Source organism: Penicillium mononematosum, assembly GCF_028829835.1.
Source record: "Penicillium mononematosum strain IBT 11891 chromosome Unknown utg000003l:1.0-8172316.0:1.0-8177699.0, whole genome shotgun sequence".
Lineage (NCBI taxonomy): Eukaryota > Fungi > Ascomycota > Eurotiomycetes > Eurotiales > Aspergillaceae > Penicillium > Penicillium mononematosum.
The window spans coordinates 4,353,608-4,369,591 of record NW_026643273.1 but is presented as its reverse complement, the minus strand read 5'-3'; the positions used below and the strand labels follow the sequence as shown (position 1 = coordinate 4,369,591).

Genomic DNA, 15,984 nt, shown 5'->3' with positions numbered 1-15,984 from the left:
ATCATCGCTGGCCCTGGGTACGAGATATCATGGGTTATTCTAGACAGTCAGCTTTGGTTTTCATGTATTTTTTCTGCAATGCGAACATTATTGGATTGATTTTCATGGCTGTTGCAAGGTCACTGCGGAGTAGAGTAGATGCAGTACAGCTTATCGAACTTGTGAGATGAACCAGATGTTCAGTGATTTCAGTAGTTCTCAAATGACGAAGATAGGGGGAAACCAAGTCGAAGAGAAGAACTCCCACCATTTGTAAGACTGTATGATAATAAATAAATAAAAAGCCACCAGTAGTACAAGCCAAGCTGAACGATCGGCTTACATGGCCACAATTCGGTCCGCGGGGAAGACGCCGAGATTGGACGAATATATCAGGGGCCACTCCACGGTCTGACAATAATCGAGATTCAATTTCCAACACCTAAGCGAATGCTAGGCTTGGGACGTCCTCGATTGAAAGCGCGGGCATCGTTGTTGGACCTGGTAACCGCAAAGCATACGTTGACACACCCAACACAGCCATCACCGCCACCACCGCCCGAGCTGCCACCGCTTCCAGACTCGCCCTCCTCAACTACCTTCACCCCCTCCGTGTCTTCCCATTCCACACAGGCTTCTTCCATTATGACTTCGGACAAATCTGAGAACCATGGCTCGATCTTTTCGGTGTCCGGCCCTGTCGTCGTGGCCGAGCATATGATCGGTTGTGCTATGTACGAATTGGTAGGCAGCCCAAGCTCCGACATCGTGGAGAACCCCAGGTACTGACCGCATAGTGTCGTGTCGGTCATGACGCACTTGTCGGCGAGGTTATTCGGATTGACCAGGACAAGGCGACGATTCAGGTCTACGAGGAAACAGGTAGAGCTCCTTAGCCCCCCCAATCCCGCATGATTGCATCATCTCCCCCAAAGAGCTATGCTGACCGATGTTACCTTTGCAAAACAGCTGGTTTGACTGTCGGAGACCCGGTGACAAGGACAGGAAAGCCTCTTTCAGTCGAGCTAGGCCCCGGTCTAATGGAGACAATCTACGACGGTATTCAGCGACCCCTCAAAGCCATCTCGGACCAATCGAAGAGTATCTATATCCCCCCGTGGTATTTCGGTGAATGCTTTGGACCGCGAGCGCAAGTGGGAATACAAGCCTACTAGCTTCAAGGTCGGCGACCACATCACTGGTGGTGACATCTGGGGTACCGTGTTCGAGAACAGTCTGGTGAACGACCACAAGATCCTGCTGCCTCCTCGTGCACGGGGTACCATTACTCGGATTGCTCCTGCTGGCAGCTATACCGTCGAAGAGAAGCTGCTCGAGGTGGAGTTCGATGGTAAGAAGACGGAGTACGGTATGATGCAGACCTGGCCTGTCCGTGTTCCCCGCCCGGTTACCGACAGGCTGTCCGCCGATGCGCCCTTCATTGTCGGCCAGAGAGTGTTGGATGCTCTCTTCCCCAGTGTGCAGGGTGGTACCGTCTGCATTCCTGGTGCCTTCGGATGTGGAAAGACTGTCATTTCCCAGAGTGTGTCCAAGTTCTCGAACAGTGATATTATCGTCTACGTTGGCTGCGGTGAGCGTGGTAACGAGATGGCCGAAGTTTTGATGGATTTCCCCGAAGTACATGCCCTCCCCAAACTTACTCCGATAATGTTTTACTGACTGCCTTCTCTTCGCAGCTCTCTATTAATGTCGAAGGCCGCAAGGAGCCTATCATGAAGCGTACCTGCCTGATCGCCAACACCTCCAACATGCCTGTCGCCGCCCGTGAGGCCTCTATTTATACGGGTATCACTATCGCCGAATACTTCCGTGACCAAGGCAAGAACGTGGCTATGATGGCGGACTCGAGTTCCCGTTGGGCTGAGGCTCTGCGTGAAATCTCGGGTCGTCTGGGTGAGATGCCTGCTGACCAGGGTTTCCCCGCGTACCTGGGAGCCAAGCTGGCCTCTTTCTACGAGCGTGCTGGTAAGAGCAGTGCTCTGGGCAGCCCCGAGCGTGTGGGCAGTGTCAGCATCGTCGGTGCCGTCAGCCCGCCCGGTGGTGATTTCTCTGATCCCGTTACCAGCAGTACCCTGGGTATTGTCCAGGTATTCTGGGGTCTTGACAAGAAGCTGGCGCAGCGCAAGCACTTCCCTTCGGTCAACACCTCTATCTCCTACAGCAAGTACAACGCAATTTTGGACAAGTACTACGAGAAGGAGCACCCTGAGTTCCCTCGCCTGCGCGACCAGATTCGTGAGCTTTTGTCCAAGTCCGAGGAACTGGACCAGGTCGTCCAGCTGGTCGGTAAGGCGGCGCTGGGTGATTCGGATAAGATCACGCTGGACGTGGCTAGCTTGCTCAAGGATGACTTCCTCCAGCAGAACGGATACAGTGACTATGATCAGTTCTGCCCCTTGTGGAAGACCGAGTACATGATGAAGGCGTTTATGGGCTACCACAACGAGGCCCAAAAGGCCATTGCTCAGGGTCAGAACTGGAACAAGGTCCGTGAGGCTACTGCTGATCTCCAGAATGCTCTGCGCAGCATGAAGTTCGAGGTTCCGGAGGACGAGGCAGAGATTTCGGCCAAGTACGAGAAGATCCTCCAGTCTATGACTGAGCGATTTGCCTCGGTCTCGGACGAGTGAAAGTGACATCTTAACCTTAGCATGTATTTTCCTTTAGATGTTTGTTCGAGCATTCCCCTGTAGTTATTGTGTCCAACTCAAGTTGCTTTTTTCTTTTTCTATTTTGGTATCCTTCACGTATAACTTCCAGATGTACAAGTGGCCCGTACGCGTCAGGCAGCACAAGACTTGCGCACATGACCCGAGATCAGAGCTATTAGGTTATTTGACTTGTACGATTAGAGTGTTTCTTCAGAATATCCAACCTATAATACTATATCGTGGAATCATCAATCCTTTTGAGTGCAGCCTACGTGTAGGCAGAGAGCCGGAGAGACCGCTCTGGACGCCACTACATCACCGCCTTCGAGGTCAACCCAAACAATCCCTCCACTCGCATCGTCCACCTCCCCGGGTTCTACTTTGTTCAACCTTCTCTGTTGCCTCGTTTTTATTGCTTTTTCAATTTTTTTATCCTAGAAACAGTTTAAATATCCCAAATCGCCAGTCATGGCAAGCCCCACGACCGGCTACTCGTGCGCAAAACCCCTGTCCCTTTCCGATGCGGTCTGGCTAATCTCCGTGCAGCATAAATGTCAACGATCCCAGCTTGATTTCGCTGGTTAACAAGCTTCAAGATGTCTTTTCCACAGTCGGTGTAAGTATACCTACTCAGAAGTCACAAGTCAATTGTGACTCCAGGGGTACCATGTGTGCTAACACCGCCGCTCGCTTCAGGTACAAAATCCGATCGATCTGCCCCAAATCGCCGTTGTCGGATCGCAGTCCAGTGGAAAGAGTTCGGTGCTAGAGAATATCGTCGGCCGAGATTTGTACGTTGGTTGTTCTTTTGGGAGCTTGCGCGGCCCCCCATCCACACCTTTGGTGGCGGGGCATGCGACACAATGTCAACAATAATTGCTAACCAAGTTTTTGCCTTGCAGCTTGCCTCGTGGCTCTGGAATCGTCACTCGGAGACCTCTTATCCTGCAACTCATCAACAAAACCCCCACCACGAACGGTGAGACCAAGCTGGAGACGACGGACAGCGAGTCCAACGTGAACGAGTATGGTGAATTCCTCCACCTCCCCGGGGAGAAGTTCTTCGATTTCAACAAGATTCGCGATGAGATCGTACGCGAAACGGAAACCAAGGTCGGCAAGAACGCCGGTATCTCGCCCTCCCCGATCAACCTGCGCATCTACTCCCCTAACGTCCTGACCTTGACCCTCGTCGATCTACCTGGTTTGACCAAGGTGCCTGTCGGAGACCAACCGAAGGATATTGAGAGGCAGATCCGTGATATGGTCCTCAAGTATATCAGCAAGCCCAACGCAATTATCCTAGCAGTCACTTCAGCCAACCAGGATCTTGCCAACTCCGATGGTCTGAAGCTGGCCCGTGAGGTGGACCCCGAGGGTCAACGCACCATTGGTGTGTTGAGTAAGGTCGATCTGATGGACGAGGGAACCGATGTGGTGGATATTCTCGCTGGACGAATTATCCCCTTGCGCCTGGGTTATGTACCGGTGGTCAACCGTGGCCAGCGTGATATTGAGAACAAGAAACTCATTGCTTATGCCTTGGAGAACGAGAAGAACTTCTTCGAAAACCACAAGGCATACCGGAATAAGGCTTCCTACTGCGGTACGCCGTATCTGGCGCGGAAACTGAACTTGGTACGAGTTGACTCCCTATCGTCTTGGAGACCTTTGAACTAACGGTCTTCCTCTTTTTAGATCCTTATGATGCACATCAAGCAAACCCTTCCCGATATCAAGGCCCGCATTTCCGCCTCCCTCCAGAAGTACACCGCAGAGCTAGCGCAACTGGGTGATTCTATGCTCGGCAACAGCGCCAACATTATCCTGAACATCATCACTGAATTCAGCAACGAATACCGTACAGTCTTGGAGGGAAATAACCAGGAGTTATCTAGCATCGAGTTGTCCGGAGGTGCTCGTATTTCCTTTGTATTCCACGAACTCTACTCGAACGGTGTCAAGGCTGTCGATCCCTTCGATATCGTGAAGGACATTGACATTCGAACCATCCTTTACAACTCGTCCGGTTCCTCGCCTGCACTATTTGTTGGTACCACCGCCTTCGAGTTGATCGTCAAGCAACAGATCAAACGACTGGAAGAACCCAGCTTGAAATGTATCTCGCTGGTTTACGACGAGTTGGTGCGCATCCTGAGCCAGCTTCTGACCAAGCAGCTGTTCCGCCGGTATCCCATGTTGAAGGAGAAGTTCCACGCTGTCGTCATTTCCTTCTTCAAGAAGTGCCTTGAGCCCACCAACAAGCTGGTCAAGGACTTGATCAACATGGAATCCACCTACGTGAACACCGGTCACCCCGATTTCCTGAATGGACACCGCGCCATGGCGCTCGTCAACGAGCGTCAGGCAGCCGCCAAGCCTACACAGGTCGACCCTAAGACTGGCAAGCCTCTCCTACCAGCCCGTGCCCAGAGCCCCTCACTCGACACCACTGGTGAGGCAAACAACAACAGTGGGTTCTTCGGCAGCTTCTGGGCTTCCAAGAACAAGAAGAAGATGGCCCTCATGGAGGCTCCTCCCCCAACTCTCAAGGCTTCAGCTAGCTTGTCTGAGCGCGAAGCCACCGAGGTTGAGGTTATCAGTAAGTGAACCAGCTAATACAAAGGCCTTGTGGCACTCCATTAACACTCATGCAGAACTTCTGATTACCTCCTACTTCAACATTGTCAAGCGCACAATGATCGACATGGTCCCCAAGGCGGTCATGTACACTCTGGTCCAGTATGTCCCATCCTTCCAAAGGCCTAACCAGGCCTAACCCCATATTCGTCTATACTAACAAGGTTTTCTCTAGATTCACCAAGGATGAGATGCAACGCGAACTCTTGGAGAACATGTACCGCACCAACGAACTCGACGAACTCCTCAAGGAGAGCGATTACACGACCCGCCGACGAAAGGAATGCCAACAGATGGTCGAGAGCCTGGGTCGCGCCAGCGAAATCGTTAGCCAAGTCCAGTGATGAAATAGTGGACTTGGTCACCGGACGATCTATCCAGAGGAAAAAGTCATCCCATTGGACCGTTGCGTTGGCGGAGTTGGGCTCCTCGCATCTCTTTGTGATTTTTACAACACCGCTCCGAATATCTTGACTATACTCCGTACTTGCTTTGCTGTTCCTACCATCCCTTGGTTAGCGACTTGTTCCGTTGGTCCTTATTTAGATGTTGAGCTGGGAGGTTCGGATTCGGGGTTCAGATATCGGATCTGCGTCCTCGGTGATCATCGTCTTTGGTTTCGATAAGGGGGGGAGTTCTTTGCTTCGTCCTGCTATGTGTTTTCTTTTCGTCTTTTTGCCCAATTTGAGAGCTCTATACCGTTTTCTTTTCTCATTGCTTGGTCTGTTGTCTGTGTTCGCGGACTTCCTGCCATGGACGCCCGGATGATTGTATCAATTAATGATTCTGTCTCTGCTTTATGACTTAACTTAGAATTCAGATTTCGATTTTCCAATGTGCAAAGTGATTTCGGATGTAGACCGTATGGTGGCCGCAACACCTAGGGACAGCACAAGAATGGGTAAGTGTCAGTTTCCCCTTCACAATGTAGGATTAATGATTGAAATATTCAAAACTTCGGTGAGCAAAATAGACACTACTTTTCTATTTATTATGGGATACAAGAACGTGATTATGAAGATGATGACGGTCTTCAATTTTGTACTTCTGCATGTTGATGCCGCAGAAGTGCTCTAAATACATAAAGCTGGAAGCAAATTCCAGTAGATACAAAAAGCAAGTCAAGCCAAGCCCTCAAGCGAACGTCAACAGTGTCATGGGCGTTGATGATGTCCATGGAAAACAGTGTTCAAGCTGAGATTTGGAGACTCAGCAGAGTCGATAAGGTGAAAGCGTTTGATAATGCAAACAAAGTCCCCAGTCCCCGTCCCCAGTCCTCCCAACAAGATCAAAACAAAGTTCCTTCATACATGTCCATGTCCATCCTTCTCCCATATCCTTCCTTCCAAGCCAGATGTGGCTGTGGTTTTTGTCGTCTGAATCAAGTGTTGGGGCAATTGGGCAATTGCCACCGGGGCTTCCATTCGAAGGCAAATATAGGGGTGTGTTGTGTAGAGGTATTCTATCAATCGGGCCGAGACATAGGTGGCCTGGAGCCGGAGATGTTGGAAGTGGTTGATCAAGGTGGTTGGTGGAAGTGGGATGACTTTAGTACTTGCTTGACCAGTCTGCCGATTGTCCTGAAGCCGAGTGGCCCGCCACGGTCAGACTGGGAGTGTTTTGTTGAAGTAGTGATTGACCAGACCAGCCTGCCGATTGTCCTGAAGCCAAAAGGCCCGCCACGGTCAGGCTGGAAGTGGTTGATCGAGTTAGTTGGTCGAGGTGGTTGATCGAGGTGGCTTGATTGAATTGGGTTGATTGCCAAGCCTGCCGATTGTCCTGAAGCCGAAGCCCGCCACGGTCAGACTGGGAGTGGTTTGTTGTAGTTGATCGAGGTGTTGATCGAGGTTGATTGAAGTAGATTGATTGACCAGACCAGCCTGCCGATTGTCCTGAAGCCGAAGCCCGCCACGGTCAGACTGGGAGTGTTTTGTTAAAGTGTTGACCGATGTGATTGATCGAAGCGGATGGTTGACTGGATGATTGACTGGATAGATGGTTGACTGGATGGATCCCTAAAAAGCAGGGGAAAAACAGTTTCCCTGCGTCAGCCACTGGACTGGTGAGGTCTTCCACTCGTTGATGCGAGCCAAAAGAACCGTTGGGGTTGATAACGCTAGAGTTCTCACCTGGTATAGAGATCGAATTGATTGGATTGTTTGACTGAATGGATTGACTGGGTGATTGACTGGATGGTTTGTTTGACTGGATGGTTTGTTTGACTGGATGGATGGTTGGCTTGATGGATCCCTAAAAAGCAGAGGAAAAACAGTTTCCCTGCGTCAGCCACTGGACTGGTGAGGTCTTCCACTCGTTGATGCGAGCCAAAAGAACCGTTAGGGTTGATAACGCTAGAGTTCTCACCTGGTATAGAGATCGAATTGACTGGATTGTTTGACTGGATGGATTGACTGGTTGGATTGACTGGATGGTTGGTTGGTTGGCTGGACGGGTTGACTGGGTGGATTGACTGGATGGTTGGTTGACTGGATGGATTGACTTGATGGATTGACTTGATGGTTGACTTCATGGTTGGTTGACTGGGTAATTGACTGGATGGATTGACGTGATGGTTGGTTGACTGGATAATTGACTGGATGGATTGACTGGATGGTTGAATGGATGGTTTGACTGAATGGTTGACTAAAGGCAGAGGAGAAAAAGGTTTCCCTGCGTCAGCCCTTGGACTGCGGTGGCATCCAGGAGGCATAGGTGTGGACATCACAGTGGAAGCGAAATTTGGAACGTGGCGTGGATGACTGATGATGGGATTTCTCTTAGCAACAGATCACGAAATGGGGTGGAAAGGACATACAATTGTCGTATGTCACATCCACGGGAGGTGTCCTCGCAATGTCGCATCTTGGGAAGTTTGCCCAAGGTCGACATGTTGTGGCGGTTCAGAACTGCAGATGTGTGTGGATTAAATGTGGAATGTGGCAGTCGTGAACAGAAACTCGAGGTGGTGGCAGGCACATGCAAGATGCAAAGCAGGCAGATTGAAAACGATGGGAAATGTAATTCCTGTGACAGAAATCACCAAGATGAACCTGCGTCAGCCACGGGCTCGGTTGGTAAGATCTTCCACTCGTCATCGCAGAGCAGAAGGAACAGAGAGGTGGGAGGGTTCTGGTGCTGGAGTTCTTACCTGGATAGCTGCAAGTTGCAATCTGGGTCAAAGTTCGTGATGGAAATGTAAAAGCAGCACATTCAGAATGATGTGAGACAGCCAGGTGAGAAATGTAATTCCTGTGACGGAAAACACCAAGATGAACCTGCGTCAGCCACGGGCTCGGTTGGTAAGATCTTCCACTCGTCATCGCAGAGCAGAAGGAACAGAGAGGTGGGAGGGTTCTGGTGCTGGAGTTCTTACCTGGATAGCTGCATGTTGCAATCCTGGATGCTGTTCATAGTGGTCGACTGGAAGGAGGAATATCCAAATGAGAGACCATTGGTGCAAAGAGGAAAGCAGCAGGATGTTGTTTGTTGTTCAACATCTGTTACGGTTAGTACCGAGTAAAGATGGGAGGGAGTAGGGACTCACAGAACATGGAACAAGTGGTTCGACCCAATCATTGTGCATTGGACAAGGTATGAGTAGGAAGACTGTCCAAAAGATGGAACAGATGAGTGACGTTTTCACATGTCTGATGCAGTCAGCTCCATACCATGAAGGGTTGGGGGTATGATATAGGTGATGTGAAACTGGAACAACGCTGATCCAATGCCAAATGAGACAAGTTGAACGATGATGTGAAGGAAAGATTATGGTGAAGAATAGTGAAGGATAGTGAAGGAGGATAGTGAAGGTTGATGAAAGGCCAAGGGGGTGACAGCATGTTGAAGAGGTGGTGGATGGGAAGGATAAAGATGAGAGAAGATACTCACAATACACAACAGAGAATGCAAGATGAAAAGCCAGAGTGTTAAAGACCATGTGGTGTGAGGTCTATGAGACAAGTGCATGTTAGTGAAGGGTGGTGACATGTGACAGGTGGTGACAGGTGAGACTTACCAGAGTGTGGACATGGTGGGCCACGTGGTTGTGGGTGTTGGCGTGACAGACTTGACACGTCGCAACGACGCGTTCCTGGTAGTGAGAGATGGTGACAAGCTCCATTTACAATGAATCTTGATGCAATATATGATAGAAGATGTGATGCAATGGACAAGGTATTGATGAGACCCAAGCTGATGATGGAATGTACTTGGGAGTGATGAAACCCCAGATGGAAGATTGGGGGGGGGGGTTGATAAAATGGAGGATGAGAAAGATGGGGAGATAAAGGAGGAAGAAAAAAAAGACAAGCTGGGGGGGAGGAGGGGGTTTATATAGGTTGGAGATTTACTGTGAGGAAGGTACCGTGCCTATTTGGGAAGTGACGATGGGAGACAATGAGACTCACCCTATTGTTCATTGTCACATGAAGCGATACACATCCCCAGCCACCTTAATTTGACCTGGCCAGTTACATGTGATGCTGTCACCTAGTGGGCATTCTTGTAGACGGTATGAAGAGCTGTAGCTTGCAACTAGCGTTCGAGATAAAAAAGAGCCGATCCCTGGGCCAGAATTGAAGCTGTCACCTTTATCGGTCATTGCAGCTGTTGTATATAGCTATATACATGGATTTAATGCCCCAGACTAATGCTTCTCACATCTCCGAGAGCTCAATCCCCCATAATATCATCCACATAAACATCGAGACTTGCGGGATCCCCAAAGTGCAGACGCCACCGACGAATGTCTAGAGACACCACCTTGTCTACGGGCCAAATATAAGGTGATTAAGTCAAGATAAACCTATGTGGTCCTCGGAAAAAGGGCATACTATGTGTAAAGTTGATTTATTCTGGGATCTATAAAGCAGCTATGGAGTTGGAGATAAGCTTTCGACGCTAGACTGTGTTCGGAATGGCGTATCCGCCCGCCATGCGGCTAGCCTCCCAAGGTCTCACGAGCATCATACTTGATATCCTTGGTGTTGGCAATGCAAGGTACCTTGTGTAGTGGATTCTAGCATAATAATCGATGATACTCTCTTTATCCGCTTTCATTTTCTAGCCGATAGGGCGCGGATGCCAGCCACAAGGCGGGTGTCGAATTTGCGAAACGAAAATTTCATCGAAACTAGGCTGGCTTGAGAACGCATAGTTATCATGGTCGCACAAAAAGAAAAAATCATTGGAATTGACCTATGTCTACTTTCTCCCAGTATGCCGATAAACATAGTGCCAATTCTCCTTCTTCAGATCCTGTCGCACCTTGTAATTCCTTTCCGCAGTCTCAATAACCCCCATATCTATATCAGCAATCATGAATCCATCCTCAGTCCCCATCTTAGCAATCGGTCCCGCAATAGGGAGTGTAATCTGCGACAGACCCAAGAAATCCTCCGACGGTCCGGCAGCGTTGACGAAGATAATACCACAGGTATTCTCAAAGCAGCGGGATGTAATGGTCGACTCGAGGAACAGGCCTTCACAATCTGGATTGTATGCGCGGGCTTCGGGGGAGGCGTCGTGGGGGGTCCCTGGAACAAGTTTCAGTTAGATCAGGTATCACATACAGGTACAGACCAGAAGGAATTCAGCATACAGTATGTAGGCACAATCACAATCTGCGCCCCGTCGACGATCAGTTCCCGGAATGCCTCGGGGAATGCCAGATCCCAGCAGATCAGCATTCCCACGCGACCGATCGGGGTGTCGATTGCCACATGGGGCTCTGGGCCTGAGGAGGTGAGGTGGGGTCGTTCCGGGTGCCAGATGTTCTTTTTGCGATAGGAGCCAAGCACAGTGCCATCATTTGAGATGAAGTAGGCTGTGTTGTAAAAAATGGTCGATTGGTCGGATCCTGTGTGTTTCTCGATAATTGTACCCGGTACGATGCAGATTTGCAGTTCTTTGGCCAGGCTTTGGTACTTTTCTAGGTACTGGGCAGATTCACCAGCTTGCACTACCCAACGGGGGTCTGTGGGGACCATACCACTGAGATGGTACCTGGTTGTCTTGAATCAGCAAGTGTTCCTTTGTTTTAGGGACTATCGTGTTGGACAGGAGGTCTAATAACACATTTCTTACTCTGGAAGAACGGCTAGCTCAGCACCTTGGGCAGCGGCCTCACTGATGTAGCCGCATGCTGTCCTATGATTGTACTCAATGTCAAGCTCCTGGGCTAATGTAAGCAAATCTGATTACAACCTTTGAAACTGCACCTCTTCAATGGTTTGACACGAGTCTACGACCCAACTAAATGTACCCACCTTGATGTGCCATTGAATAACGGCAATGCGACACGTAGAGTCCATGATATGTCAGACTTGCATATACGACAAACTGATTGTAACGAGGAGAAGAAAGAAACACTAGGAATTAATGACTATGAACATATCCACCGGTTACCCCAAACATGAAGTTGGAGAAATTGGGGTCAATGACCTCAAGAACGCAACCCCAACCCCACGCCGATCACATCGTCTCTCCGAACAGTCAACATATCCAGTATAGGAATATTCAGCCGATTAAGTGGCCTCTGTCCTCCACGAAGTCCCATAATCGAATTTGTTTGAGTAAAGACGGTATTGGGGACTTTATGCCATTCTAACCAATCCTTTGCATCAAGCACCTGGTGCCAACCTCTCAACTCTCACTCCGCAACCTCAACAACCAGCTTAGTGCAACTCACCCTGCGGAGTAGCACATCCAGCCCGGCATTGATAGCCCCCAAACCCTTTCCCACAACCCTGGGCTCCGGACTCGGCCTAATGGTCCCATTCGCCAGCTTCTCCCTCGGCCACGTCCCCACCCAATATTGGAATTGAGCCAACCTCTCTCCTTCGTCCGCTGATGGCAGCACAAAGATGGTTTCCACTCCGTTCACCTCGTCCGCATCCGGAGGAATAACTGGCGCCGACGCGATCTTCGCCTTCTGGTTTTCTCCTTCATCATCCCTTAAGAAAGCCTTCAGCACGGCCTGACACGGCGTCAGCTGCCCCGTGGCAAGAAAACAGTGCCGAATCACTAGGCCATCGTCCCTGGCCGCCGAAACAATTGCATCCACAACCTGCGGCTCGTTGTAATCGAAGACGCGATCCGCGCCTAGGGATGCTACATACTTCTGATTTGCCGCACCGGCCGTGGCGTAAACAGCGGCGAAAGAAGAGTTGAGATCTTCACGCAGCAGCCGGGCGCTTTGCACGCCCATCGTGCCCACGCTAGACGAAGCGCCCCAGATCAACAGGATGTCTTTCTTTTGTTTGTTATTTCTCTGAGTCCCTCCACTGGTATCGGTGCCGACTGGGGCAGCAGAAACCGAAGACGAAGCAGTGGCTTCTCCCACCCGTGGAATCCCCATAACATCCCACGCGTTAAGGGGTACTTCAACGGCGACGGGCAAGGTTGCCGCTTGGTTCCAAGAAATACTCTCATCCGGAAGAGGCATGGCGTGCTGCCAGGGACGAGGCACCGCTCCTGAAAGGCGCCGTAGTCAGGGTCGCAGGACTTCCACACGGAAGCGGCATAGGCGGCCACGCGGGTGATCCCTGGTCGGAAAAATGGCCCCGCGCTTTCATCGTTAGCACCGACGGGGACGTTGTCGCCAATCTCGAGGACTAGCCCCGAGATGTCGAAGCCAGTGACCGTGGGGTAGGTGGGTATGAAGAGGCCTTGATCACGCATGTAGCAGTCTGCTGGGTTGAGAGCTACGGATTTGACCTCGATAAGGAGCTCATCTGGGCCTGGCTTTGGTGTGGGACGGGGTTGGACCTCGAAACGCTCGCCTTTTGCGAGGGAGACGGCGGCGAGGTGGGTGGCCATTCTGGGTAAATATGGGATTCTGAGGTGTAGAATTATATGAGATCGAGTCTTGTACTCAATTTTTCCTCGCAGGATCGAGGGATAACCTTCTTTTTATACATTAAGCTATCATTTCAAATTAATCATTCTTGCAGTGACGTCTCCGTCCAAGGCGATCTCGTGTTGATTATAGATTGACAGTTTAAGGGCAGAACTTGCAGCCAATTAGAAATGTCTATATCCGAGCAACGGCTAGCGTGAAAGGTGGAATATCCGAAAGAGGATTAGCTTATTGGGGTCTATTTTAGTGTCGTCAGAGGAACCAGGACCCCTCCGGCATTGAATTCCCATCCAACTCGGGAAATCCCTCACACCCAAGCTACGCAAGGCATGGCTTCGACTTGTCCAAGAGAGGTGCGGGAGAGTAGGCCTCTGCGGAGGTCGAGATTTGGTTGCCGGAATTGCAAGCTTCGAAAACTTAAGGTGCGCGCTCCTAGGCTTCCAATACTGGTCCTTGGCTGACCGAACTTCATTGGCCTACTAGTGCGACGAAAGCAAGCCACAATGCAAGAGATGTAGTTCATTCGGGGTATTATGCAACTTCATGTCTAACATCCCCGACCTCCATCCCCTCGCTGCTGATACAGGGCGACCATTGGTGGCTCGAGGAAAAGCACAGCTTCAACCCCCTCTCACAAATGCTGTCTGGACATCTGACACATCGGTATCCTATCAATTGAACGCAAAGTGTCAAGATTTTATAACCCGGTATCTTGGACGAAGTCTCATTACCCCTGACGACCCTAATATGATACAAGTTAATCGCAAGCTCCTGGAACTTGCCTTCACTGTGAGTTTTTTGATATCAGTCCTGTCCCATTAGACACAACGAAAGCCCGAATATTCATCATGGGCTTGAGCTCAGCTAACATATGGTTTACAGTACCCTTTCTTAATGCACGCCTCTCTAGCTGTGGCGCTTACATATGACCGCCATCTGAATGGCTCCTTAGGCTGCCGTCGCACTGTAGAAGAGTGTTATCACTGGTCTCAAAGCACAGTTCTCTTGAACAAGCGGCTAAGGGGACCGATTGAAGACAAAGATAAGGATCCTATCTGGGGTACTGCGGCTGCTCTCGTTATCCTGATCTTCTCGTGCCCCGATGCATACACACCGGAACAAGCGTGGCCTCTGAAATCCTCCGACTCCTCCGACTTGAACTGGTTGCGCATGAGCAAGGGTAAAATGTCATTGTGGCACATTGTTAACCCGCTGCGACCGGACAGCCTTTTCCGTGTCATGGCAGCGACCTTTGCCCAAATGCATTCACCATTGCCAGAGGGAGGCATAGATGGTATACCAAGGGCATTAGCTTCCGTGTGTAACCTCAAAGACTCATCTACTGCGGAAACTAATCCGTATTTCCACGCCGCCCACGCGGTATCCCAACTCCTGGACCTCCCGGATAACGAGGTCACAACCGGTCCGACTCAACTCTTTACGCGGAGTATCCATGGCCCTTTCGAAAGTTTACTCCGGAAGAAGGACCCTGTAGCGCTATTGTTGCTCTATCTATGGTACCGGAAAGCAAGTCGCAGTATATGGTGGATTGAACTTAGGGCAAGGGTGGAATGCCCTTCTATTTGCTTGTATCTGCGACTATATCATAAAGAGAATGGTGATGTACATGCATTCCTTCCGGGAGGATCTCTCGGCGATAGATCGAATTAGTCAAGCTCTCCTCAACTCCTCCCTGGATTTGTTAATATGAAGGACTGCAGCTGTAGCCTATGATAGTCATTGCTAAGCGGATTCTACAAGAGTAGTCGGTCGCGTATGCCTCTGCTCTTGTGACCCAAGACTTTAGGAATCTGATCCCAAGTGGCTCAAAATGATACCAGGGAGACTATATGTAGGATAACATTCTGATGTGTCTTTTTGAATGATCTTTTTACATCTTTTTATGTAAAACAAAATCTTCTACATCCATGGATACGTAGATGCCGGGGAAAATCAACTTTGTAAAGTGGGGCAATATCGGTGAGTACAGGATATATATAGTGTGGCGTTTCTGTAGTACATACCTAACTGGGTGTAGCCGTAGACACCGTAATTGCTAGGCGGGAAGTAAATACCTTTCGCAAATCAAAATTTGAAGAACGAAATAAGTTTGTCATAGCCCTGGAGTGAACCTTGAAGCTGGGATGAGTCAAACAACTGCAGTCCCGAGGTAAACCAACGTTGAAGTTCAGTTTGAAACCCGACTAGATCTTGCATACTGCTTATCTGCGCTGCTGTTTTGTCAAGGCTTTCGCTTATATCCATGGATCTTCGCGGAATTCTAGAATAGCCGGGCAAGAATGCTATAGGAGATTAGAAGTTCCGATCTGTGCGAAAGAGAACGTTCCGCTGCTATCTTGGCAGCCAACCGTGTTACCTTTCACTATGGGGTTACCTACATGTAAGTAGGAATGGCCTAAAGATAATCGGGGTATGCTTCAGTATCTAGAAAGGATCATCCCTTCGGGTAAGGAATGTCGGGCCGCCCGTGCCGTCTAGTTTCTCCCATTTCAAGGGGTTTCCTTAAATCTCTTAGATCTCATGAATCTCTCATCGGCAGGCTCCGGTAAGAATGCTAATACGAAGGCGTGGAACACGCCGACAAATGATTGGAGAAGACGCAATCCCCTTCCACTGCCAAGTATAGGGCAGCAGTCCTCTCCAAGATGGAGAATGCACAAGGTCACACCGACCAATTGGAAGGGGGTAAATAGTGATATGTATTTCGGCAGCCCTAACAGCATAAGGGGTAATTCTGCTAGGAACGGGCCACGACATAGCCGGAATGAAAAGTGGGCCAATCTAGAACATGGCCCCTTCAGTATTAGGCAGCGA

General features: G+C 49.9%; 6 protein-coding genes across 6 annotated transcripts; 3 read left to right on the top strand and 3 right to left on the bottom strand.

Annotated features, from left to right (window-relative positions):
- Positions 1 to 429: 429 nt before the first annotated feature.
- On the top strand, positions 430 to 2,630 carry N7519_006659 (H(+)-transporting V1 sector ATPase subunit A; the record flags this gene model as incomplete). Its single annotated transcript, XM_057293435.1, has 5 exons — positions 430 to 723; positions 777 to 861; positions 949 to 1,038; positions 1,082 to 1,617; positions 1,677 to 2,630. The coding sequence occupies 5 exons, from the start codon at positions 430 to 432 to the stop codon at positions 2,628 to 2,630; spliced, it is 1,959 nt and encodes a 652-aa protein (XP_057148246.1).
- Positions 2,631 to 3,119: 489 nt separating this feature from the next.
- On the top strand, positions 3,120 to 5,635 carry N7519_006658 (dynamin-like GTPase vpsA; the record flags this gene model as incomplete). The annotated part of the gene is made up of 7 exons (XM_057293434.1): positions 3,120 to 3,145; positions 3,198 to 3,267; positions 3,348 to 3,442; positions 3,554 to 4,289; positions 4,350 to 5,253; positions 5,309 to 5,393; positions 5,467 to 5,635. The coding sequence occupies 7 exons, from the start codon at positions 3,120 to 3,122 to the stop codon at positions 5,633 to 5,635; spliced, it is 2,085 nt and encodes a 694-aa protein (XP_057148245.1).
- A 2,692-nt stretch (positions 5,636 to 8,327) lies between these two features.
- Positions 8,328 to 9,411, bottom strand: N7519_006657 (uncharacterized protein; the record flags this gene model as incomplete). Its single annotated transcript, XM_057293433.1, is given in 4 exon segments — positions 8,328 to 8,426; positions 8,440 to 8,461; positions 8,665 to 8,711; positions 9,307 to 9,411. 4 exon segments carry the CDS (start codon positions 9,409 to 9,411, stop codon positions 8,328 to 8,330), a joined length of 273 nt encoding a protein of 90 aa, XP_057148244.1.
- Positions 9,412 to 10,493: 1,082 nt separating this feature from the next.
- On the bottom strand, positions 10,494 to 11,602 carry N7519_006656 (carbon-nitrogen hydrolase family protein; the record flags this gene model as incomplete). The annotated part of the gene is made up of 4 exons (XM_057293432.1): positions 10,494 to 10,825; positions 10,891 to 11,294; positions 11,376 to 11,464; positions 11,558 to 11,602. The coding sequence occupies 4 exons, from the start codon at positions 11,600 to 11,602 to the stop codon at positions 10,494 to 10,496; spliced, it is 870 nt and encodes a 289-aa protein (XP_057148243.1).
- A 338-nt stretch (positions 11,603 to 11,940) lies between these two features.
- N7519_006655 (uncharacterized protein) lies at positions 11,941 to 13,109 on the bottom strand (the record flags this gene model as incomplete). Its single annotated transcript, XM_057293431.1, has 2 exons — positions 11,941 to 12,741; positions 12,804 to 13,109. 2 exons carry the CDS (start codon positions 13,107 to 13,109, stop codon positions 11,941 to 11,943), a joined length of 1,107 nt encoding a protein of 368 aa, XP_057148242.1.
- A 787-nt stretch (positions 13,110 to 13,896) lies between these two features.
- Positions 13,897 to 14,820, top strand: N7519_006654 (uncharacterized protein; the record flags this gene model as incomplete). Its single annotated transcript, XM_057293430.1, has 2 exons — positions 13,897 to 13,938; positions 14,032 to 14,820. The coding sequence occupies 2 exons, from the start codon at positions 13,897 to 13,899 to the stop codon at positions 14,818 to 14,820; spliced, it is 831 nt and encodes a 276-aa protein (XP_057148241.1).
- Between the last annotated feature and the right edge of the window lie 1,164 nt (positions 14,821 to 15,984).